The sequence below is a fragment of the Phasianus colchicus genome, chromosome 1 (genome assembly GCF_987193195.1).
Source record: "Phasianus colchicus chromosome 1, bPhaCol1.hap1.1, whole genome shotgun sequence".
NCBI classification, from domain to species: domain Eukaryota; kingdom Metazoa; phylum Chordata; class Aves; order Galliformes; family Phasianidae; genus Phasianus; species Phasianus colchicus.
Window position 1 is genome coordinate 190,302,265 of NC_143436.1, and position 24,761 is coordinate 190,327,025.

The 24,761-nt window shown below is 45.7% G+C and overlaps 1 protein-coding gene across 2 annotated transcripts in view; it reads right to left on the reverse strand.

Annotated features, from left to right (window-relative positions):
* Positions 1 to 268: 268 nt before the first annotated feature.
* RAB30 (RAB30, member RAS oncogene family) overlaps positions 269 to 24,761 on the reverse strand; it is a 47,177-nt gene continuing 22,684 nt past the window's right edge. The window contains exons 2-6 of one of the 2 annotated variants that reach the window (XR_016463466.1): positions 16,824 to 16,924; positions 15,266 to 15,349; positions 11,801 to 11,984; positions 6,409 to 9,038; positions 269 to 5,090 (exon numbers count right to left, since the gene is read on the reverse strand). Coding sequence is in view for 1 of the 2 variants with exons in the window: in XM_031612460.2 (XP_031468320.1) it covers positions 8,788 to 9,038; positions 11,801 to 11,984; positions 15,266 to 15,349; positions 16,824 to 16,916 (612 nt within the window). In the remaining variant the exon portion in view is untranslated. Of the gene's footprint in view, positions 9,039 to 11,800; positions 11,985 to 15,265; positions 15,350 to 16,823; positions 16,925 to 24,761 lie in introns of both variants that reach the window. The other variant, XM_031612460.2, reaches the window with a different exon arrangement.

Genomic DNA, 24,761 nt, shown 5'->3' on the forward strand with positions numbered 1-24,761 from the left:
AAGGTGTGCTCAGTGGGGGGTTCTCTCCACCCAAAAAAGGCCGATAATGAGGGAAGTCCAGCTGTGGGCATGAAAAGAGCAAGGTGAGGGCTGAAGAACCAGCATTATAAACCGAACAAAGAACATAAGCCAGCTCAAACGTGGCCACCATCCATGCCATCCCAGGAGTTGGAGCAGCAGCCTGTTTGCAATGACTTCGGGTATGGATGCTCCCTCTGCCGAACACCACCCTCTAGTGACTGCGATGGGCATTTCTTTGGTGTTTCCAATGCCGCTGTAAACGCTCTGATTGTAAACAGATTCCTTTCTGCTGCTTTAGTGCAAAGGGACATCGCTCCCGTGGATGACAGCTGTACCTCTGCCCTTGCTGGGAGTGCGGGGTGCTGAACTCAAGCAGAATCCTCAGCGGTTGTAGATCTGAATTGAATCACGTCCTAAAGGGAATCACTTTGTCTCGTATCTATGTTAAAAGCAACTTTGCAGATCAAAGCTAACCAAAATCAATCAAATCAGACACTTTAAACACCAGCTGGAAAGGATTAAACATTTATTTACATACAGATACAGATATCAGCGATTTCTAAGTATAAAAAGGACATTACAAATAAACATGAAGCATCATACATTCATCATCATAGTCATCCAAAATACATTCCTTTCTCAACCCCACTGTACCACACTTGACAACGGGAACTTGGAAATAAATGGACAGGTCCAATGCTTCCGACAGGCCACTATTCCCAGTTTGGTGACCTCTAACACCTCCCCTCCCCAAAGGCCGTGCTGTCCCAGCCACCCAACATCAAGGGCCTGACTGAGAGCAGCTCATTCTCTCTACTGAAATGGTTGTGCTTGATCAGCAAGAAGCGTGTCTGCTCCTCATCCTCCTGGCCACATGTTCAGGGCGTTTGAGCAATCAGGGTTCTTGCTAAAATTCTGTACATTGTGCTAAATTCACAATTACTGGGGGAAAAGACAGCGGGTCTTTGCAAGACAGCCAAATGTGTGGGAAAAGCTCCAGCCCAGGAAATTCCTTTAATGCTGTGATTTCACTGGCATGGAAGCTGCAAACAAAATGCAGCTTTTAGGGCTTCAGCAGGCTTCTAAACTACAATTCAAGCTGCAGATGATGGTGTAAAATGTACTTTGTTCACGGTGTAAAAAGAATTACGTGCTCCAGGATTGATTTGGTAGTAATCAACACTGAGAGCAATTCAGTTTTTCTTTTGTGGAAGTGAAAACACCTTGATAAGATCGCTAAGAATTATCAGAGCTTTTCAAGGAAAGGAAAAACATTTTAGACTTAAAAAGCCAAACGTGAGGCAGAGTACAGAGAACTTGTCAGTTCGGTAACATGACAAAGGGAAACAAGCCAGGAAACAGAAAATTAAAATGCCTACTCAACATATTAATGGATTCAAAGCAGATCTGGGTGAGTCTTTCTGTACAGATCAAAGGCAGCTGGGGAAAAAACCCTCATCATCTGCAAATTCACAGAAGAGCCGAATGTGCGCAGCAGAACAGAGTGAAGTGGGAATAAAAGCGGAGCAGAAAGAGGCCCGTCCTGCACTGACAGCTGAGTGACTGCAGCTGCTCCCATCCCAGCAGGCTGAGTTATTTGTTTTTCTTTTGTAAACAGCTGTGGGGAATGAAAGGGATGTGACATAGCTGCGGCGCATCTCATTATGCTGAAAACTGCACATTTCAAACTATTTCTCTAGAATCCAGAGAGTGAGAGAGGCTCAAAGCCAGCACAGCAACAAGCACCAGATCTTCTCCCTGCTTTCATTAGGTGGCCTTTTCTCCCCCAGAATGTTGGCTTAAGGAGCTGTTTTTCTCTCCAGCGCTACGTTTACATTCATGTGACACCAGAGCCCTTGATCACATCCTCTGAAAGGGTAAGAGTAGTTTAGAGAAATGAAACATCCCGAGAGGGCCGCACACGGATCATGAAGCCCAACTGCTGGCTCCGTGCAGGACCACCCAATATCCAAACCCAATTTCTGACAGCACTGTGCAATGCTCCCTGAGCTCCAGCAGCTCCATGCCCACTGTCCTCTGATGCAGACCCTTTCTTTCACCTCCACCCGCCCCTCCCCTGTCACAGCTCCATGCCGTTCCCTCGGGCCCTGTTGCTGTCACACAGAGCAGAGCCCAGCTGCCCTCCGCTCCCTGTGAGGAGCTGCAGCCGCCATCAGGCCTCCCCTCAGCCCCTCTGCTGTGGGCTGAGCACACCACACACCTCAGCTGCTCCTCACACACCTTGCCCTCAGACCCTTCCCCATCACCGTAGCCCTTGGTGAATGTTTCATGTCCTTATGTTGTGGTGCAGCGGTGGCAGTGAGGCCACACAGCACAGAGGGGACAGTCACAAACATTAGGAAACAGCCAAGGAAGAAAGCAAGCAGAAGCGAAGCAGGCTGGGCTCCAGGAGATGCTCTGCAGAACAACACTGCGGTGTGCTCACAAACACACACATCCTCGGGAACGTTCCCCCGTGAGGAGTGGTGGAAAAAGCAGTGGCATGGGTGGCACCTGCTGCCTCTGCCTGGGACTCAGTTATTTAATTATAGCACTAATCAGGGCTAAAATTATCTTCTGAACTTGCTGGAAAAGGAGAATGGCTTCAAAGGACACGATCACATCCAGGAAGTGCTAATAGCTTGATATTAATGTGAAAACAACCCGAGTGCAGCACAGCCAGCTCTTGTTTATCCATGGCCAGGAGAGCTGAGCTTTTAACCCTTGCTATACTCCTAAAACCAGAATAACCCATTACTGACATTTCACTGAATCACAGAATAGTTTGAGTTGGAAGAGACCCTTAAAAGCCATCTAATCCAACTCCCCTGCAACAAACAGCGACGCCCACAGCTTGATCTGGGTGCTGATTTCCAGCTAAATTTCCAATACAACTTAGTCACTGTCATCTCATTTTCAGCTATATCTGTGTTATCCTTCCCCCGTTACCTCCTCCATACTTGGAAGGGCATGATAAGATCTGGATCCATGACTCCCAGTTTGGAGGAAAAAAACTCAGCACCCTTAACTCTGCATACTTTTTACTCCTGGTTTAAGTTACAGCTCATTCACAAGAGGGGAAAGGGTGTGATCGCATCCCTGGGTGATGACAGCCGGCCATCCATCTCAGCCAGATATAGCATGCCTGGCAGCAGGAGGCTTTGGGTCCTTTCAGCTTGTGAGCGAGGTAAGTCAGAGCAAGGCAGCAGGCCCTGCTGTCTGTTTTCCCGGCCAAAATAAATCCTAAAAGGAGGCAGATGGGAGATCTGTAACCTTTATGGGACATTTAGCTACAATTCAAATGGGTGATTGCATTTCAAAGTCTGGTTCCCTTTGGGCTGCTTTCCTTTGGATGCTCTGGTCACTTGTGGGAAGCCAAGCAAGCGGCTCCCCACTGCTCAGTGCCATCAGAAAACAGCTCTGTCCTTCAAAATGTCAATCCTTTCTTTGTGAACAGCAACTAGAACAATTACTACTCACATCAACAAGAGGACTTATCTGGTACAAGGAAAGAGAGGGTGGCTTCAGAGCCAGATTTTGACATTACATCTTTCACTGGCCTTACACTTCGATAGTGTTAGAAGAAGGGGGAATGGCATTAAGCCAAAAAAGGGACATTTAAATTAGATGTCAGGAAGAAATTCTTACTCACAGGGCAGTGAAGCCCTGGCACAGGCAGCCCAGAGAAGCTGTGAGTGCCCCATCCCTGGAGGTGCCCAAGAACAGGTTGGAGGGTAGGTGGCAACGTGCCCACAGCCCAGAGTTGGAACTGGATGGGTCCCTTCCAACCTAAGCCATTCTATGATACTAGAAGTGAGTATTTTCTTTGGCTCCAATGTGTTTTCTGGCGAGCCCTTACCAATACCAATATTTATGAGTTTCCACGTGTGCTCACCAGCAATACAAACTATCTTTTACTCTCAAACTCAAAAAGGTCTCCCAGTTGATAGACACTGGGGGGAGCACGGGGTACAAGGGTATTGGGTTCTTGGATACTGAAAGCAACACGGCAGAAGAATCTCAGGTAAGACTCAAATTCAAAGCATCCCTTATTAAAATCCAGAGCAATCAAAATCTAAGTCACAACTGCATTTTTAAAGAGGACTGGACTGAGGAAATCTCAAGAGGAGGACCATCTCTTCACCTTGCATTTTGAGCTCTACACAGCTCTTTCCCAGCATGCCCCACATCCAGGAGAGGTTTTCTCTATGTCAGCATCTCCTGTCCTGCCAGGCCACGATGGCACCTCCAAAAGACTGTGCATCCCATGTGTTTGCTCAGCCTATTTTAACAGCTAGAGAATTTCACCTGTTTCCCAAGTGAATTCAATCTCCAACTACAAAAATTACATCAGCTCAACGTCTTAGCATGACTTACAGACAGTTCTTCATGCTGGAAAGACAGGACAAGTGGAAAAGCAGCTGAACAAACAGGAGTCCTTTGGGATGAGGAACAACGCAAAACTCAGTGGGTTTGACTATAACTAATTGCAGCCCTTGCCAGCAAAAGCTGGGGAAAGCATGTCGTCCCACTTGTGTACACCCACAATGCTTCTGCATCACTAATTTCGACTTTCCCTCTTTTCAAATCACTGTCTGCTGTGTCAACCTCTGCCTGCAGCTATTATTACCGATGCCGAAGGAATTCAATAGCCATTAGCCACTAAATGTAGACTAGCAGGAGCCCACTGTTACTGATACAGCTATTTCAAAAAGACAAACAGCACCAGCAGGCTTGCAGATTGTCAGGGCTGTTTCACGCATTCTACAGCAAAGAACAAAGCGTCTTGTCTCATTACATGTGGTTTTCATTAAGTAATGATCACAAAGCCATTTAGCATTCAGCACAAACACGTATCCCACTGCAGCTCAAGCGACTTACCTGTGCATCAAAGTGAGATGTGAGGTAGGAAGAGAGACCCAATAATTCCATTTTTTCCACCAAAACACTTTTTCCTGAAGGGCAGATAAGACATTGGTTGTTTTTTTCCCAGCACTCGCTCTCTCGTGGGGAACTTGAGTAAGAACAGAGGGGAATCATGGCTTCTCCCAGCACATTACAGTAAATGCCTAAGGAAAAATAATGATGGAAGTATACCTCACGAAGAGTGAGCAGAAGCACAGAACACTCAGTGGTTTACCCAACATCATCCTGATGGAATCAACAGCTGAATGGGATAACAGAGCTTAGATCATCTAGTTTTCAGGAGATGCTTTTAGAAACCTCTCCAAACAGGTTTGCTAAAGAGCAAACAAAAACCTATTGGCCATTCAACATTGGCTTCTGATTGGAGCTATTCAACGTGCTAAAACATTTAAAGAAAAGGTTTAATTAGGGGACTACTATAAATACCCATTTTTCACCCAGAACTAAGAAGATTACACCATGAGTGTGAGAGTATCATTCTGAAAAAGCATCAAAAACCTAGTAGCTATGCCAAAAGCAATGCCATGCTCTCTTGATAGTGGAGAACATGTCCAGTCAAATTTGGCCCATCACACTGATTCTGTATGGGTTTTGGACACTCAACCCATGGAGCATCACAAAGCTCTTACTGTCAGCTCTCTCAAAAACCCAATCATCCAGCTAGGTGCTGGTCAGAGTTGGAGAGATGATTGTCAGATAACTGGGATTTGTATTCTTAGATCTCCTTTAATTTTTCAACTCTCTGATCAATCTGCTACAACATATGTTGTTATTATCTGTTGAAAAAGCTCCTCTTCTGATTGCAGAGCCTTCAGCGGAGGACCAGATTTGAAGGTAAGTCCTCAGTGCTAGGTGGAAAGATGGGTTTTATGTCCCAGAGGGATATTAGAAGGTAGAGAAAAATTACTCCTGCAGAGGAGCTGCTGCAATAAAACATCGCCTCTTGAACCAGTACTGTGTTTGTTAACTGCAGAAAAAAAACCAAAAAAAAACATGTTTCAAGCTACAGCTTTGGCTTATTACCTTGTAAAATCAAACACACCACCCTTGCTTCCTTTCAATTTCTTAACAGTCTACATAGAATTAACTTTAAAAGGAATCACTTCAGATTTGTCCCTGGAGAAGTCAGATGCAACATTGGCCCTACCACAAAAACTACACATCTCTGGAAGTGCACACTGCTGTCTGGAGCTGGAGGTCTTGCACAAAGATTTGCCAGCAATAAGAACCAATGCTTGGAGTTAGGTAGCTAGCCTCCAAAATAGCCACCTACAAGTTAGGAAAGGACTGGAAAAGAGACTCTGCCTTCTGGAAACCTCCAAGAGAATTCTCAAGAAAATAACGTTAGCAACTTCTGCTGTTTGATTCATTCAGTCATGATGATGTGTTAGAGTACAACTTCCAGAAATGATGCAAGGAGCATTTGAAAATGCACTGATACTGATATTCAACAAGATTTACCTGCCCAGCTTTGATGGTTTTGGGAGCCAGGCTGAGGAACCAACCAATATTTCAGCAGGTAGACTCCTTCCTCCTCAATTCACTTGACCAAAGAGCCCTGCCCTTCTTCTCAATTATATGCTATCAAGCCCAGCATCTGGAGAGTAAAAGCTTTTAGAAATTAAATGTAATATTGATTTTTAACTCGAGTGTTACCTTACCTGTAACACCCTGAGTCTTGCTATAAACAGAAGCAGCTGTTTTGGTGTTGGGTGGTCTGAACAAGCTCAAATCAGGCTGTGTTTGGCAATCTGGGGAATGCTTAAGAAAGACAGTGCTCTTGTAAGCTGTACCACACAACTCAGAAGAGCAGAAGCCATGAAGTCCCACACCTTTCTAAATCCTCTGGATGACATCATGAGCAGAGACCAAAAAGGACTGGTGCAGGCCAGTGCATCAGTCATACTTCCCCAACATCTAATGACTGCAGCAGCACTTTGCAAAGTCTTACCTCAATAACAAGCAAAATTTGTACCACAATTTCTACTTCTTCATTTTTAGCACTAATCACAAAAGAAGAAAGTGATGTAAAATTAGCAAGAAAATATTTTAAATGGCCATATGATGCAACTATCCCCTCTCTCTCAAATACATGTATCACCATTACTGATCAAAGGCACACCATGATACAACCCAAAGAAATCTTTTCAGGAAAATGTAAAAAAGCATTTTTAAATGCTACTTCTCTTTTTTTTATTATTATTTTCAAGAGGAACTTACTGGCAGCTTTTACGTCAGTACAAAAGCTCTGTTATAGTCTTCAGTAAATGCCAAATGATATTAAGGTGATTAACTTTAAATTACAGCATATCACAGCCATGTAATTGTCCGGAGAGATAATACCTGGATCAGCTAAACTGAACTCAAACTTCTAAAAATCATCTTCCATGTGCACATTCATTATATTCCAATGTTGCTTTAAGGTCAGTGTGTAAATTTGCATCATTCGCATATGGCACTCGAGGTGTAATACAGATTCCACAATGCTTCCACTTCAGGGGCTTTGTAGATAGAAACTGCCTAAATAGTTACACATACGCTGGAGTCTGAGATAAAGAGCACTAAACATCAAGTAAATTAAATGACTCTACAGCCCTGAATGTGAAAGCTACTCTAGCAGAGAGGAGAGGTCAAGAAGATACCTTCCAGAGCTTCTCAGAGAACAGTTCCATAAGGTGATCGCCAGATGGGTCAGACACAGAACGATGCCACTTGTAACCTGCTGCTATTTCCATTTAGCATTAAAAAAAAAAATTTCTCTACAAAATCATACGCCTGCCTTTCCAGCAGGAACTTTATCTACAAGCTTTATTTTTAACCCAGACATATTGCAGGCTGCCACATGAACTGTGCTCTCTTTGAACCCTTCTGCACAATCAGCACGCGCAAAACATTTTGGTCATGTCTGGTGCACTTCTTCTGTTCCACCAGTAACATTTCCCAAGGCATTTTTCACTTTTGAACATAACTGATTAGAGGAGGGACGTTTTCTTAGTTACATGTTTATTATATTTCCAGGAAGTCTTTTCATACTGCAGTGGGTATCAAAGAAGCACAGTCGTTTCTCGCTATGTTCAGGCCTAGAAAAAGAGGTAATGAGATTTTAATGAACAGTGCTTATTAGTGTTCTTTTCTTAATCAGTCTAGGTTACACATTCAGAGGACAGCAATGTAGTAAAACTACATTTGGTCTATGGAATATCTGCTGAACTGCTAGCACCAAAGGGAGCAACTGAGCTGTATCCATGCCTTCTCAAACTGTTGTTTGGAAATGTTGAGATATATAACTTTTTTTTTTATTATTATTATTCCACGTTCATGAAAGTGCCTGTAGATGAGAGACATAACACTATTTCAAACACCTTCCTCCACAAAGACGCTATATACACGTCCCAAGAATTCACTCAGCTGGCAGCCTGGATGACTGCCAGCGTAGTCCTGGGTCAGTGCTCATGGTTGGTTTTTTTCTTCTTTTAAAAAGGAACGAACACATTGTTCTGTAAGAGAGATTTTGACCTCTTCCAAATCTTCCCCAAGAGAGGTTGCTCTTATCTCCCCCAGAAGGAAACGCGATAGCTCATTTTCTGCATCACATGAAGCTCTTGTGCAACTCTCCTTTCTCCTAACCCACTCCAGAGACTGCAAGAAAAATTAAATGTGAACCACGTTATATTCTGCTACGTTGCCATGCAGCTGGAGCTGTCAGCCTGCCATGCTTCTAGGTCTGCGACCTGACTGCGAGGAAGTCAGATGGGTCAAGGCGGAATTCCCTCTGAGGAGACAAATCCCAGTGAAAAATCTTCAGGGCCCATGGCGGATGGGGAATCACATGCCAGCTCTTTAATTAAAATTACAGCAAGTCAAATAGCTGATACTTTTCCCCTCTCCTGGTAAGGGGGATGAGACATTGTTCACCAGGGTGTTCTGCCGTGCCTCTCTGATCAGCCGGCAGGCTAAGTCCAGGAAGAGTTTTTCCACATTATCCGATTCTTTTGCTGAGGTTTCCAGATAGTACATGTCCTGTGCCTCGGAGAATTCCGCTGCTCTCTGCTGGGAGACTTCCCTCTTATCAGCTAAATCAATCTTATTACCTGCACAGGTAGAAGATTGTAGAGAGGAAATTAATTTGACTTTCAAAACAAAATAAACAGAAGTTTGGGATAAGGAAAAGTTTGGTGCTGTACCGATTTCCTTTCAGTATCTAACAAGGGTCTGTAAGAAAAAATGGGACAGGCTCTGTAGCAGCGTCTGTTGCGATAGGACAAGGGGAAATGGCTTCACACTTGAAGAGGGGAGATTTATACCGGATATAAGAAAAAAGCTCTTACAATAAGAGTGGTGAGGCACCGACACAGGTTGCCCTGAGAGGTGGTGGATGCCCCATCTGTGGAGACACTCAAAGTCAGTCTGGACCGGGCTCTGAGCACTGATGCAGCTGTGGTATCCCTGTTCATTGCAGGCAAGTTGGACTAGATGACCTTTAAGGGCCTCTTCCAACTCAAACAATTCAATAATTCCATATGCATGGACAGTGCTTTTGATGTGAAACTTTCAGTGTTTTCCCTTTCAAATAATTGGTTCCCCAACTCACGGTCTGGGTTCATTCAATATCAGCTCACCTAATGGAACATGCCCTGTGAACATCCAAGTCAGTCAGCTTTAATTTAGCACTAGTGCATTTGTTTGCTGCTATCAACATTAAAGAGGACATTAAAGGACTTCCATTTTAATATCTATTGAAAATTCTCCCGTTCTGGCTCTGAGGAGCACTTAAACTGTCAATTACAGCATGTGAGACATTAAGTGTGATACTCCTCATGTCATTACAAGCTTTAAGGGAGTCTGGTGCAGAAGGTGCTCTCCTAGTTTAATTAAATATACCTGTGAGCAGTCTGGCTTGGAGCATGGATGGGCTTGGGGGGCTCACGGAGCAAGGTAGGGCACGGAACCAGCCCCTTCCTCCAGAGCTCATTTTATCAAGGGATTGATTAACGTCTCCAACACAGATCTGATATGATTATAGCTTGTTACTGACCACTTCACTTCGAACACAATCCTTGGGCCATAAATTAATCTTACAAGGAAGATAACAAAACACAGGATAGCAGGGGGCCGTGTCCAGTTACTCTGCAGGTTCAGGAGGAAATTTCTCCCAGCCTTGTCCTGGAGCAGGCATGAGCACCCATGGGAGATGGCTGCATTTCCACTGGCAAGCCACCTCCCATTGCCTTCCTTCCATCCAACATCCCTCTTCTTTTCTGACCAAAGAAGTCTTGGGCCCACTCTATACACTGAAGTTACAAGTTCTAAACAAATTATCACTCAAAGCAGTTCATGGGTGTTACCATCTTCAAAGTGGGTGCTATGGCACTCATCATTTATATTTCATACAGCAGATACAGATAATTAACTTAATGTTCCCTAAAAATTAATGTATACATTTGCTAGTCATTAATTATTTCTGTGCCATTTGTACACGAGCCATACTCTTTTATGGAGTGTAATGAGTTTCTTGCATGGAAGCTCCTTAAATCCCAAGGCTCACTTGCAATACTATCAGGGCATGTAAAATTCAAAAGATCTTTAAAGACATATTGAACGTATTTTATAATGCTCTAGATTTTTCTTGTAAACAGCAAACTACTAAGGAAATAATGGCATTGCAGGATGAAACTTTCTGGCTTTCCCCAAGTTACATTTCTATTTCTCTGTATATAATCTTGGGCCTTTAAAAGTCAAGTCTTGGACTACCAAGTATATAAAAGCGGACCAAGGAGAAGCATGGGTAAGCAAAATAACTTTCACCTTGCTTGTAGCAGACAGATGGCCTGAGGTCTGTTTCAGCTTGAGCTGAAGCTGCTATAGATTAACATGACATTCAGTATTTATTTTTAGGTTCCCTAAAATCCATGCAAAAATACCCATTTTTCCATCTCTGCTTCATCCACGAATGCTAAGATTGCTATTGCACCCTGAGCTGGTTCCCACATTTGAGCCAAGACTCTGCTGTCCACAGCTATGGGGAGTATCAGCCTGCACACATCCCCAGCTTGAGCAGGTCCCCAATTACACGGAGAGATCTGGCCTGGGAGTTGCAAGGAATAAGTTCCCATTCTTAGCTCTGTAGAGCTGAACAACCAATGCTTCAGTGCTTTATGGGACCAATCCATGGGAACTATCCACCTCTGCATGAAGTAGCATTAGGCTTGAGACAGGACATCCAGAGAAGGGCAACAAAGATGGTGAAGGACCTGGAACACAAGTCTTACTGGGAGTGGCTGAGGGAACTGAGATTGTTCAGTCTGGAGAAGAGAAGGCTCAGGGGGGACCTGAAAGGAGGCTGTGGCAAGGTAGGGGTTGCCCTCTTGTTCCAGGTAATAGTGACAGGACAAGAAGGAATGGCCTTAAGTTGCCCCAGGGGAAGTTCTGATAGGACATTGGGAAAAGTTTCTTCTCAGAAAGTGGTAACTCATTGGCACAGGCTGCCCAGGGAGGTGGTTGAGTCACCTAGAATTGTTCAAGAGCCATGGAGATGTGGCACTGAGGGACACGGTTAGTGGGCATGGTGGGGATGGGTCGACAGCTGAACTAGATGATCTTTTAGAGGTCTTTTCCAACTTTAATGATTCTATGATTCTATGCTTTGACAAACAGCTGTAGAGTCCAGACCAACTCCATCAGCACCTCGGGGTCATCTGCAGGAGGAATGACCCAAACAAACTCACTGTGCGTACAGCTCTGCATGGCAACAAGACCCGCCGCATCACTTCAAGCATCACCACATCAAGCAGACGCCACTTCTTTGTCACCAGGCACCCCAGGAGGCAGCTCACCCCCCTTCCGGGCCACTTACCCACTAGCACAGTGATGACCTTGTTGCTGGCGTACTGCTCGATTTCCCGCAGCCACTCGGGGAGGCAGCGGAAGGACTCCTCGCAGGTGATGTCGTAGGTGAGTATCAAGGCGTTGGCGCTGCGGTAGTAGCTCTGCGTTATGGAGCGGAATCGCTCTTGTCCTGCCGTGTCCCAGATCTGCAGCTTTTGGCAGAACGAGGGGGAGAGGAGAAAAAACATCATTTAAAGGTGTGGTGGTTTTTTTTGTCGGGTTTTTTTTGGTTTTTTTTTTGTTAGCAGTGCTGTTTTGACCTAAACGCCTTCAGCGTACAGCCACTGCTGAGAAAGTGCTTTGCTCTTCTCCCCTTTGGCTTCCCATCCCCCAGCCCTTCTTTTTTGTTTCCATTTCTGCCTTTGCAGATTGAAATGCAAGGCACAAAGTCAGCTGGCGTTGCTGCCGACTTCCCCACAGCGCTCACAGGGCTTTCGTGGGGACAGAGATGCTGGCCTATGTGATGCAGGCAAAAGTCTCCTCCTGCTCTGTGGTCCAACCCACAGCAGGGTCTGTCCCAGCAACGACAGGAAAGCCTCTCCTTGAGCTTTGAGACTCAGTGATTTATCCCGAGATGATGCATTGGAGGGTGGAAACCACCAGCTCAGATTTGCAGGCTCATCCAGGGACTCCAACACATTTCCTTCAGAGGTCCCACCCCATTGCTGGCTGCCTTCCTTCCCAACATGATCAGTGTGATCCCTAACTACAGCTCAGAGGTCATGAGTTGAACCACTGCTTGGCAAGCCCTCCAGGTCCTGAAAAACAACATTCATTTCCCAGTATGAATCGAACTCAGACCATTTTCATAACTCGACCCTCTGACAGCTTTTGGTTTGTCACCAAAGCCACAACTTTTCAAAAAGGCAGCAAAGAAAAGCAATCAAAATGAACACATATCTGCATGAAAGCACATTGCTCTGCTTCAGTTTCTACTTTTTAAGCACCCCTCTTCGGAATTAAATATGTGAAAGGCTGATTTCCAGCCAGAACCCTATGTGCTTTGGGAAGAAAAAGTTAAAAGTAGTTGAAATTTTTTCCATATATTCAGCAGCCCACAACAGAGGAAGCCTTATTCTAGCCCAGTTCCAAAGTCAAACTATGTCAGCTACTCATCACAAATACATTAGCTTGAAACAAGAGCCCCCATTAGCAGCTTTCAGATGTGGGGTATGATTTTGAAAAAGTACATTTTTGCAGAGAAAGGAATTTGTTGCTGGCTTACAGCTCCTGGCAGCCTTGTGCTTAATCTCTTGGCAGAGCCAACGAGTTCCCTTCAAAACAAACCAGCCTCCTAACTCCACAGATGGAAAAAGTACTGACAACTTTGTTGCAGTTCTTGTCCAGTTATTTCCCAGGAAAAATACCTACAGATTGGCCTAGTGGTTACCCTTAGTAGATAAATGCTTTGCACTCAATGTGAAGGTCTGTGAGCAGATAAAGGCTTAACCATACTGCTTTAATGTAACACTGGAAATCAAAAGTGGCAGATGGTTTGTTGTTGGCCAGGGCTGACTCCACCTGCAGAAAAGTTACCTGGATGTTCATTTCCTGAGAGGCAGCTGATGCTCCCCTCTGCCCCAGCATTTTGCACGTGCACTGAGCTTGGAAAAGCATAGGAAAGTGCAGTAAGAACACAGGTGCACTCAGCAGAGCCTTGTGTTTGTAGTGGTGAGGATGCTTATTGGTGACTGGCACTGTAATTACTATCACAGTTGTGTAGCCTCTCAGAGCACACACTGCACGTGTGTTTAGTTCTGTCAGAAATGATCAGATAGATGAAAAACCCCTAAACTGCAGAGTGTTGTCCTGGGGTATCTACCAGCCTCCCATATGAAATGTGTCTCTCCACCGACTTTACAATGTAATTTTAAAAGCTAGAGAGTATTTTTCCCAGAAATTTATTTGTAAGTCTGAAAACCTTCTTGGTGCATGGCTCTGGATCTCAGTGGCTTTGCAGGAGATGCTGCCTGGCACAGAGGCACTCATGGCTTGGGCACAGCTCCACGAGCTCACAGAAGTGCCTCGCTGCACTGAGATGTCACTTCTTCCACTCCATGCTGTGAGTCATCCCTGCTTTTCCCACTCATTAAATGTTGATTCTTACTAGTAGTGCTTACTCAGAAAACCTCATCTACAAGTTCACCTCCCTGCCTGCACTAATGCAAGAGGCAAACAGGAGTCCTCCTGCCTTTCAGCAAGACTCAATGTTGCTGACTTCCACTAACTTCAGCCATTCAAAACCTGGACCTCAGACAGAAGCAAAGCTGTTGGGGCTCCATCTGCACCCAGCAGGACACACAGATGGCAGCAGGGAGGCAACCAGGAAAGGATGGTGCCTGCAGCAGATGGGAAAGCCTTCCTCCAAGACTGCCTTTCTCCCTCCATTGACCAGGAGTCAATGACAGCTGGATTATGGCAGGTAGGTAAGGTAAAAATGAACTCCATTTCTTGTAACCTACTCTAGAGAGCCTGCTTAGGCAGGGGTTGGACTAGATGATATCCTCCACCTCCTCAGGCTGGAAGGTCTCTTGGTCAAGGATCATCACTTGCCATAACTTTGTACAGCTACTCAAGCAGCAAAGTGCTTTTAAAAGCTGACTTCCACCTGACCTTCTACTAAGAAAAAAAAACAACACCAAAACACTGCACTAAAACACAGGTGGAAAAATTTGCAGGACTGAAAAGTTGCCTAAATCCACTGTTTTCATCCCACCACTTCCACAAGCTTGAAGATAGGTCTCATTCTCACATCCAGCCACTGTCACACTGCTGCCACTCTCCCACTCTCCCACCATTAGATAAGATGAAGGCAGCAAGGGAAAAAAAATGCTGTTCTTCACCTCAATACTCATGGGCAGGTATTTAACACAGGAAAAATAATTCCAGGAGCAGCTCAGGGACTCCGGCCACCTTGTGATTCTGTGATTCTGTGACATAGGAAGTTCATACTCTTCTCACAGGTCTGGAACACCACAACAGCTCTGGTGAAATCTCAAATGACTTAAGAGGCACCAGTCAGTGCCTTTGGGCATTGGAATTGAACCGCAGCTCCCAGTAAAGAATTAGCTTGGATCCCAGTGTGTTTTCACCCATCTCCTTGCCAAATGATACCCTGGCTAGTTTCTGAAGGTAGCAGAGGACAAGGTGATGATTTGGTTGCAAACACCCCATTCTGGAGAGTAAAAGAGCTCACTTCAACCTGTTGAGCAAAGCACCAGTACTGTGATCTCATCAATCCTCTTTGGTCTGTAACTCAAGAGAAGTGGGAGACAAGTTTTGCAAGATCTCCCCTTTCCATGTTCTTCCTTACAGCACGTTCACTGTTAAGATCCTGAGATCCACTGTTAAGATCCAGCAGGAGGGCTGAAGCAAGAAAGCCAAACTATCGTGTCACCATATGAGTTTATAATGAAAGCCATCATGTTCCTACCTTTACTTTTTCACCATTTATCTCCACGGTTTTAATCATAAAGTCAACCCCAATCGTGGCTCCTTGGCCTGGTGGGAAAAGCCCCTGAAAGAAAAGTTTTGTTAAACAAGTTCTGTAGCAAGGCAAGACTCCCTCTGCATGTCCCCATCCCTGCTCCTCCCCTGCCCAGTTCCCCAGACACTTATTTCTATCATTTAAATAGAACACCCCTGAAGGAGCTGCACTGAAAGGTGTGACTGCTTTCTCTGCTGCTCCAGGTAGTGGGGACTGGGTCCAGAGAGCTCTGCACGCTGACCCATCCCTGCTGCACCCACTGGGAGAAGCCACAAAATTTATTGCCACCTCTTATGGGAAGTTAAACAATGACATTTCCCCAGCTTTGAATTTTGGGTGGTCCTGTGTGGAGCCAGGAGTTGCAGTCCCTTGTGGGTCCCTTTCAACTCGGGGTATTCTATTACTCAATAATGCACAAAGGGAAAAGGAGAGGGGAAAATACCTTCTGCCTCTTCTAAATGCACAGAAGCAAGGGAAGGGCTCTCTGATCCAATCTTTCTTTGCCTTGAAAGAAATGGGAACCTGAAGAAAAGTGCCCAGGGCACCCTCAGCAGCTCCTGAGCAGCTGGATCCTGCTCCCAGAGCACAGCCTGCAGCTGGAAGTTCTCAGCTTCCAGAAGGGAGGAGTACAGCCAACCAAAAAGAACTTAGCAGAGCTTTTTGATTTCTGGTGTCCCAGCCTGCAAAGCTGTGTTGGTTTTGGGGCACAGCCATTCCCTACAGCAGCAGCAACACTGCCAAGGTGCAAGGAATAGCAGCAGCAGATTTTGCAGTTAACCCTTCTGATCTGAGCAGCTTCATTGCCATCAGCTAGTACAGGCAACCAGAGAGTATGTTTAACATCATTAGGTTTAGCACAAATTAAAAAAAAAGCAAACATAACTTGCATTTTATAACACATCATGCAAACTCTGAGTCCAAATTACAGATGCCTGGTTCCTTCCCTGCTATTCTGTCACAAAAAAAGCAAAGGCAGTTCTCAGAGCTTTGCATTTGACTCACTGTCAGCAACCAGGCAGATATTGTCTCACCAGCCTCTGCTGTTAATAAAAGATTTTTGGGAGCTGCTATATGTAAAGCCACAAATATAGGGAGCACAGATTTTTGCCACAAGGTCTCATTTTGCTGCCAGCACCATTTCACACTGCTTCAATTCATTCAGTGCCCCCATTAACTCTTCAGGTGTAAACCCTAAAGGGGATCTGATGTTAACAGAAGCCCCTGGGCTGATAGCCCAGGAACCAAATTAATTTATCTCCTACTGATGAACAATGCTAGGGACAGCTCTGTGCAGCAGCAGCTTGGCCCAGAAGGGATGAGAATGAAAAGTCCATACAGAGAGCACCAGAAGGTCCTTATAGCAAAAGCCCCAGCAGGACCACGTACAGCACCAAGTACTGATGCACTCAATAGAGGTGAGACAAGGTCACAAGCATGGACAACAAACTCCCCCCATGGAGATGCAGTGCTGGTGGGGACGTCCATTCTCCCACATCAACCTTACCTGGGTGAAGCGCCGCACCAAGCAGGTCTTCCCCACGCCAGCGTTGCCAATTAAAACAATTTTGAAGAGGAAATCATAATCTTCCATACTCATTTACGCAGCTGGAAGAGAGGGAGAGTGACAAGCGTGAACCAAAGCAGTGACTGAAGTGGTGTCCTCACATTGGCTGTGCAGCTCTGCTGCGGGACAGCTCTGAGTTTTGACTCCTTCCTGCCAGGGAAATGCTCTTCCTTTCCCACTGGACTTTGTTCCTCCAACTATCACAACAAAGGTCTCCCCAGCACGTGCAGACTCCCCAGATAAGGGACACAAGCCTGTCCTATGCTGGTGGCACTGCACAGGCAGAGTCCACACAGTTCCAGCAACGTCACCAACTGCATGGCTTCAGCCTGCTTCTGGCTTTCGTGCCATCCTGTGAGTCATCAGAGCTGCCTTCAGCCTAGGGCACGTGGAGCTGGGACTGGGGGGGGCACTGGGAAATTGGATAAAAATAAAGCCAAAGCAAAACTTTGTGAGAACAGCTTAGCATAAATGTCAAATGGGAAAAGAAGATGCAAGAGGTGAAGGGGAACATAGCATGCCCACAAGAATCCCTATGCAACCCCTTGCCAGGATGCTCACACTGGCATTTTGGCAATGCCACAGGACAAGGGTGGGGCTGCCTACATGGGGAAGATCTACAGGACTTCCTTTGCTTGCTTAAAGCATGGAAAGGACCAAGCACAGATGCAGAGCTTGCTGCAGCCAAGCAAGCAATGCACAGCTCCTCTCCGGTTCACCCAAAGGGTGCTGCTGGTGCCACAGCCAGAAAAGAAGGTTTTCAAGAAAATGCAGGCATTGCAGTTGGTGGCAAAAACCTGTCGTCGAGACCAATAACACCTGTCCTCAGCAGTAACAGCATAGAAGACTTTGGTAAAGAGATGGATCCACAGCTGTCAGTTGGGTTTCTGAGAGTGGTACTCAATCTATTGGTACACAGAGGTTATGGATGAGGAGATGGAACCAAAGATGGGAAGCACAGGGGATGGAGGGTGGTGAGAAAAAAAGAAGGCAAAAAAAGAGTCTTAGAGAATTGTTGTCCTCTGACAAGCCCCATATGTCTTACAAGGTTGAGTCAGCCTGACAGAACACAGCAAAACAGCCCTCTGTCTATCATCTGATGGACCCAAAGGCTGGCAAGGTGAAAGACCAATTCATCTGCATGGTGTTAGTGTGACCCTTGGCTTCTTCAGGAGCCTAAAAAAAGGCTAACCACACCAATTAGTGACTAATGATCTGCATCACACCGGCTGACAGTCAGGAGGGGCAGCTGAGTCACTGCACAACCACGTCACCACTGAGCTGGCGTGCAGGCACACAGCTGGAGCAGCCCTGAGGATGCTCGGACCTCACCGTGCTCCAACACCCAGCAGTGGGACCTCAAAAAGCAGGCTTCCAAATGTGCTTGTATGTTTCCTGGGGCTGTTATATAAGAGTTTCGTGCTTCCATGTGTGGCTTTTCCTAGATAATGCAGTGTTGAGAATGTGTTGATGCTCCTCTAATAATCAAGGCTAAATGCTAATATATGGCTTCCAGCTTTCAGACCAGCCAGCACAAAGAAAAATGTGATCATCTACTAAAAGCTATTTCAAGACTACTGAGACTTACTCAGCACTGGATAATTATCCCTGGGATTCTTCAAATCCCAGAGGGCATTGCTACCCTGGAGCAATTTCATTTATATTACTTGTACCCCAAACAACCCAACATTCAAATTTATCTTCTCAGGAACCTTAAAAATAAACTTCCTCTGCAGATCTTTGAGCTCAGAAAGTCTAAGTGGCTCAGACATACCCTAGAGTTATGTCTGATCCCCTTCATTAGGCTCCAAGACTAATCATATGTGATAATGACCCCCGAACTGGAGCTGGAAGAGAAGCCAGGGACGTAAAACAAACAGTGTGATGAAGAGATTAAACGCCAGAACTAAAGAGGGAGCAGTGGATGTGGGAGAACTGGGGGGGGGGAGAAAGAAAGCAAAGGACAAAGAAGAAATTCAGAGGGCAGTTGGGGTTGACCATCACTGCCCTATGCCCCCCATCTACCAGAATTGCTGTTCCTACGTGCACACACTGAGCTATCAAGCTGTCAGCACTGAACACGAAAACACTGCAGCATTTTCCCTTACGAAATCCCCTCCTTTGCAACCGGAGCCTTTGGGCTGAGTGACCTTTCCTGCTGACTCAGTCGCACACAAGGCTCCCTCTCCCCAGGGAAGCTGTGCCTCAACCTCTGCCCTGTCTCCACTCTCAGCAATACATCACACATTATTTTTTTTTTGTTTGTTTTTCTTTTTTTAAAGCGTAGAATTCTTTTTCTTTCTTTTTTTTTCCCCTATTTTTGTTGTTGCTGTTGTTGTTCTTTTCTGCAGGCACAGGGCTAAGCCTTGTACCACTGTTGTGCTTTAGGGCACTGGGGCCGCAGCTGACGATCAGGGCTGGGGTGTTCATCCACACCTCAACCAGCCTTCCCCACCCAGTACATCTGTTTAAACCACCACTGTGACCACAAGCTGAGCCAGAGACATGCCCTGCCGTGGCACGAAGCAGGAGGAGAGCTCAAGGCTGGCACACAGTTACAGGGGGTACAAGTGTTTGGGTTGGGTGAGCATCAGCAGAGGTGGCCCTGCGGTGGCACCGTGGCACCGCAGCCTGCAGATGGCAGGGCATGTTCCAGGCTCAGGTGATTTCCCCAGGCAAGACAATACTGTGGTATTTTGCAAGGTTTAACTCTAATTCGACCAGAAGGCTGTACAGATCCACCCGTAATGAAGCACAGGTGCTTTCAGTCCTTCCTCCTGCTGGGCAAGCTCACACATGCAAGCTCCAGCTCCAATAACAATCACAGAATCATTAAGGCTGGAAAAGACCACTAAGATCCTCCAGTCCAACCACCTGCCATGCCCACACACCATATCCCTCAGCGCCACATCTACCCTTTTCTTGAAAACCTCTGGGCACAGAGACTCCACCACCTCACTGGCACCTGTGCCACTGCCTCACCACTGTGAGAATGAACTCTTCATGATATCCAACCTCAAGAGCCAAAAAAAAGGACATGCAGAAGCTGTGGGCTGCCAACCCCATGCAGGGAGAACCAGTGTGATCCAATAGTCCTCATCCCTTCACCCAGAGTCACAGTTACAGAAACCTTTCTGTAAGCATGGTCAGCAGGACCCGGCCCTCTGCTTTACCTGCCATGGGCTTTTCATTGCATCTAAATGTGAAATTGTGCAGCTGATGGAGTTGAAACATTCCTATCTGCTATCTGCTATCATAAGGCAAGGAGTTTTTCTGCAGCAAATAGGGATTACTGTTTCCACACATTTTAGATTATTCCTCAGCGTGATGCTCTCTTCCTGAATTTGCTCTGTTCACCTATTGTTTTCCCTGTCCCACTTCAGTTTCCTTCACAGTGTTCACCATTGCCCTCTTTATCATCCGAACTAATTATCTTCTTTTTGCCACAATTTTTCACTCATTACCTTGGATGGGCACAGAGGGCTGCACCTCAGCTCTGACTGGCTTTGAACACAGAATCACCGAGGCTGGAAAAGACCTCCAAGGTCATCCAGTCCAACAATCCACCTATCACCAATACTTCCCCACTAAACCATGTCCCTTACAACACCTGAACATTTACTGATCACCTCCAGAGACGGTGACTCCACCACCCCACTGGCAGCCCATTCCAGCACCTGACCATTTCAGAGAATTTTTTTCCTAACATCCAACCTGAATCTCCCCTGTCACAACCTGAGACCACGCCAAGCTTAATCTCTCTGAGTAACAAATAAGTGGCAGAAACCATCCAGAAGGCATTAGTGGCTTTGAAGTGATTGGTTTCTCCTTCACATGGAAGCAACTTCTAGCCTGCATGTCCTTCACCAGCTTTTACACTAGCAAGTCTTTGTAGTCCCTGCCCAAAACACACAAGTATGAATGAGGTTTTTAGATGATGAAACATCTGGTGCTTCTCTCTTGACTCCTTTGCTTGAGGATAACTCTCCATCTCTAAGCCTGACAAGGGCAGAGTCTACGATGATGGTTTTGCCCAAGTTGTTTTGGCTCATGAAAGGCATAAGACTTCAAAGGAACAAGACTAACTCAGCTGACCTCAAGGTGTGCCAACCTCTGCACACCAGATCACCAGATAATGCGTCCTCAGGGAACATGAGCAGCCCTCATCCAAAGTCAAAAACCTCTTATGTCTAAAAGAGCGTTTCAACGCCTTTGTTTTAGAAGAACAAAACAGAAATAATCTTCTTGTTTCTACATTCCTGCAGTATCTCGGTCCCTCCTGAGTTGCAGAGGCTTTTGAGCCCATCACGCTCACCTCTCATGGATTATCAATTCCCACAGCCTCAGGAGGTATCAGAAGGCTTCATGGGCACGTTCTGCTTACCAGACATGGTCAGGGACCACTGGCCCCAAATCAGAGCAGGCTTAGTGCCATGCGTGGTCATTCATAACTATCTACAGCCAGTCCAATCCACACTGCAGAGGCTCCTCCACGTTTAGGGATAAAAACTGAAACTGAGGCACTAAAGGAAGCCAGGAACCCCAATAATATAAATTCCAGTCCTATCTACTTTTCAACCCCACAGTATGCATTTACTACCTACTTCAATTAGATGCAGAGGAGGATCTGCAGCCCCTTCTACTGCTATAGCTACCCAGTAGGGCAGGGTGTATTTGGATGTATTTATACAACTCAAAGAACAAAGATTTTCTGCTCTTAATCATCCAACAGCCATAAACAAATTTACCTAAATTACTGAAGTTCAAACAGCAGCTATTATGTATACAGAAATCACATGGAACACACACACCACACGAGCAAGGAAATTCACAACTAAGGCCAAGATTTCAAGCAGAAAATTATCCCTTGCGGGCCAGAAAATTGCAGGGGACTCAGCTCTGGACATGCTGCTGCATTACATAAGGCAGGATAAAATATTTCCATTTCCAGAGCACCTGCCAGCTCAAGCAGGTTCCTGTGCCTGCCAAGGACGAGCCCAGCTCACGTCCCTCTGAGAAGCAGAAGCCCGGATCTCCTCCTGCGCCCTTGCCCACCTTCCTTGCTCCCTCTCTCCACAAGGCTGAACTTTCTTTCCATCCAAACAGAAAGAATTAAGAGAGATTTCATTCCCATTAAAGCTGAGATTAGCTGCATCGTAGCCCTGATCTGTGCTGGTGGCAGCAAAGCCGCTTCCAGGTGGGATCCACACGCTCATTTAGGTGGACTCTTTAAAAAGATCAGTCTCTCATATGCAGGGAGAAGGTTCAGAGTGCAGAAGTTCCATACCCTGGTGATTGCCCAGTCAAAACACAGATGTATATACTCCATGCACAAGTTAGCTACTACATCCAGCATCCAAGGCATGTTAGGCTTGCCGTGCACTTGCCACCACTGACAAATTTGGGCTCATTAAGTCCATCTGATGCTCCCAGGAGGCACTAAGCTGCCACACACATCACAGGGATGTGCAGGGCTGCCCTGCACACTGCAGCCCCACCAACACTGCATACAAGGTTTCCAATTGGAAAAAGTAGTGCACTATGAAAACCTCAACCCTACCCAAGAATTTTATTTGGAGAGATTTCTGTTCCTCATATCCTTGTTCAGGGTATTTCTTCTTTACAGAAACCAAGTGAAATAAGTGGCAGGTACAAACTCTCATGTCTTACAGAGATATTTCTGTAATTAATAAAAATGCTAAAGCTGAGGGGTTTTGCATCAGTGATTGCACAGAGCACACAGCTCTCCCCCTCTCCTCTATTGCCATGAGGGAAAACTTGCAGCTCACCAACCTACTTCAATTACGTCACACATTCCTTGGCCTCAAGAAGTACATGTAACACCCCAACCAGTGACTTGTGCCTCACCAGATAAATCCAGTACCAATATCATTTCTCAGAAGAGCCCAGAATAGGAGCTCTGCTTCACTGGGCAGTTGCTTAGGAGAGCAAGATGCTCTGAGGTGATGCCTATGCTCACAACACCAGAAGGCCCAGCCTTGGCATGGCCTACAGGCAGATACCAGCTCTACCCACTTCCACAGACAACAAACTGTAGACTGCCCACTCCATCTGCCCTTTCCTCTTAATGCTGTAGGTTGCAAGTCTCAAATTTAGGAGCGATTTTTAGATTTTCATGCACTCTTGTTGTTCTGTAACGACAAAAAAGTCTTTGTGTAGATGACATCCAGCGCAGTGCCTTCTATTTGAGATTGCCCTGAGCCAAGTGCAACACCTTCTACTTGGCCTTGCTGAACCTCATTAGGTTCACAAGTCCATTTCTCAAGCCCATGGAGGTCCCTCTAGATGGCATCCCTTCCTTCTGTCCTATCAACTCACTGCTCACCTAGGCATCATCAGCAATCTTTTGGGTGCATTCTATCCCAGCACCTATGTCACTAATAAAGATGTTTAAGAGTACCAGTCCCAATATGGACCTCATCCCTGGCCTCCAGTTGGACATAGAGCCATTGATAACAACCCTCTGGCACTGACAACAACCATCCAAACAAGTCCTTATCCACTGAACAGTCCACCCTTCAAATCCATCTCTCTCCAATTCAGAGACAAGGATGTGGTGTCCATCATCTCAAGGCCTTGCAGAAGTCCAGGTGGATGACATCAGTTCCCTCCGTCCACCAATGCCATCACTCAATCTTAGAAGGCCACCAGATTGGTCAGGCACAATCTGCCCTTGCTGAAGCCATGCTGGCTCTCTCACATGCCCTGCTCATCCCTCACATGCCTTAACATCTTCTGGGGTGCTTTGCTGGCACCAGCATCAAAAGCAGGATTAATGTACCTCACTAATCAATTTTTGTTGAATTGTTGAAGGATGGGCAGTGTTTGGGTTAGACACGTCACTGAAGGTTCTAAGTCTCACCAAAGGCTCTTCAGGAGAGATCAAAAACAAAACTGTTCCTCTGGTCCAGATTCCCCACTTAAATTTCTCATCTTCTGGAAAGTTAATTTCTCATTTAATTTTTTTCTATCACCTTCACTTGGTAGCACTTGTAACACCCTTTGGCACCAGGAATGGACACAGAAATGCAAGATCCCACACACAAATAAGGTATTTTCCATCAAATATAATTGAGGACTGAGCTGTTCATCAGTGATGATGCTCCAGGCTGTGGATGCCCCATCCTTGGAGGCATTCAAGGCCAGGCTGGATGCAACTCTGGGCAGCCTGGTCTGGTGGGTGGTGACCCTGCACATAGCAGGGGGTTGAAAACAGATGATCATTGTGGTCCTTTTCAACCCAGGCCATTCTATGATTCTATGAAATAATATAATTTCTGCATTACTTAGGAAAAATCACACACATACCACTTGAAAAATTAAATTAAAAAAAAATAATTTCTTTAGGACTGAAAAAAATGCTGATGTGCACATCAGTCACTCCAAAGACCAAGTTGCAAACTGCACCGCAACACATTTTTGCATGGAAGAGGTTAAAGAATCAGCCAGCAAAGCAGACAGACTGACTTCCAAAGGTGGAAAAATTGCATTGCCAAAAATCCAGCCAAAAATGCTGTTTTATCCACTCAAAAGCAGCAGCCTTTTCCCAAATGTGAAAAAAAAAAAACAATTTTTTTTTTAAAACCACAGCCAAGAATTCACTGGATTGTGCTTTGCATGGAAAAGCCAGGAAAGCTTTGTGTGTCCAGCTCTCTGCAGCAGAGAACAAAACTGTCCTTTACAGAGCTGCATTTTGGGCAGCTGCCACTCCACCACAGGTGAAGCAAAGGGAGAAGGAGCAACACCAGCTATGGTACCCATCCGTGCAATTCCCAAGGGAAATTCGTCACTGGTGTGCTAATGCCAAAGGAGGAATGATTCCATTTTGATGCAGAAGAAAGGGATGTGGGTATACAA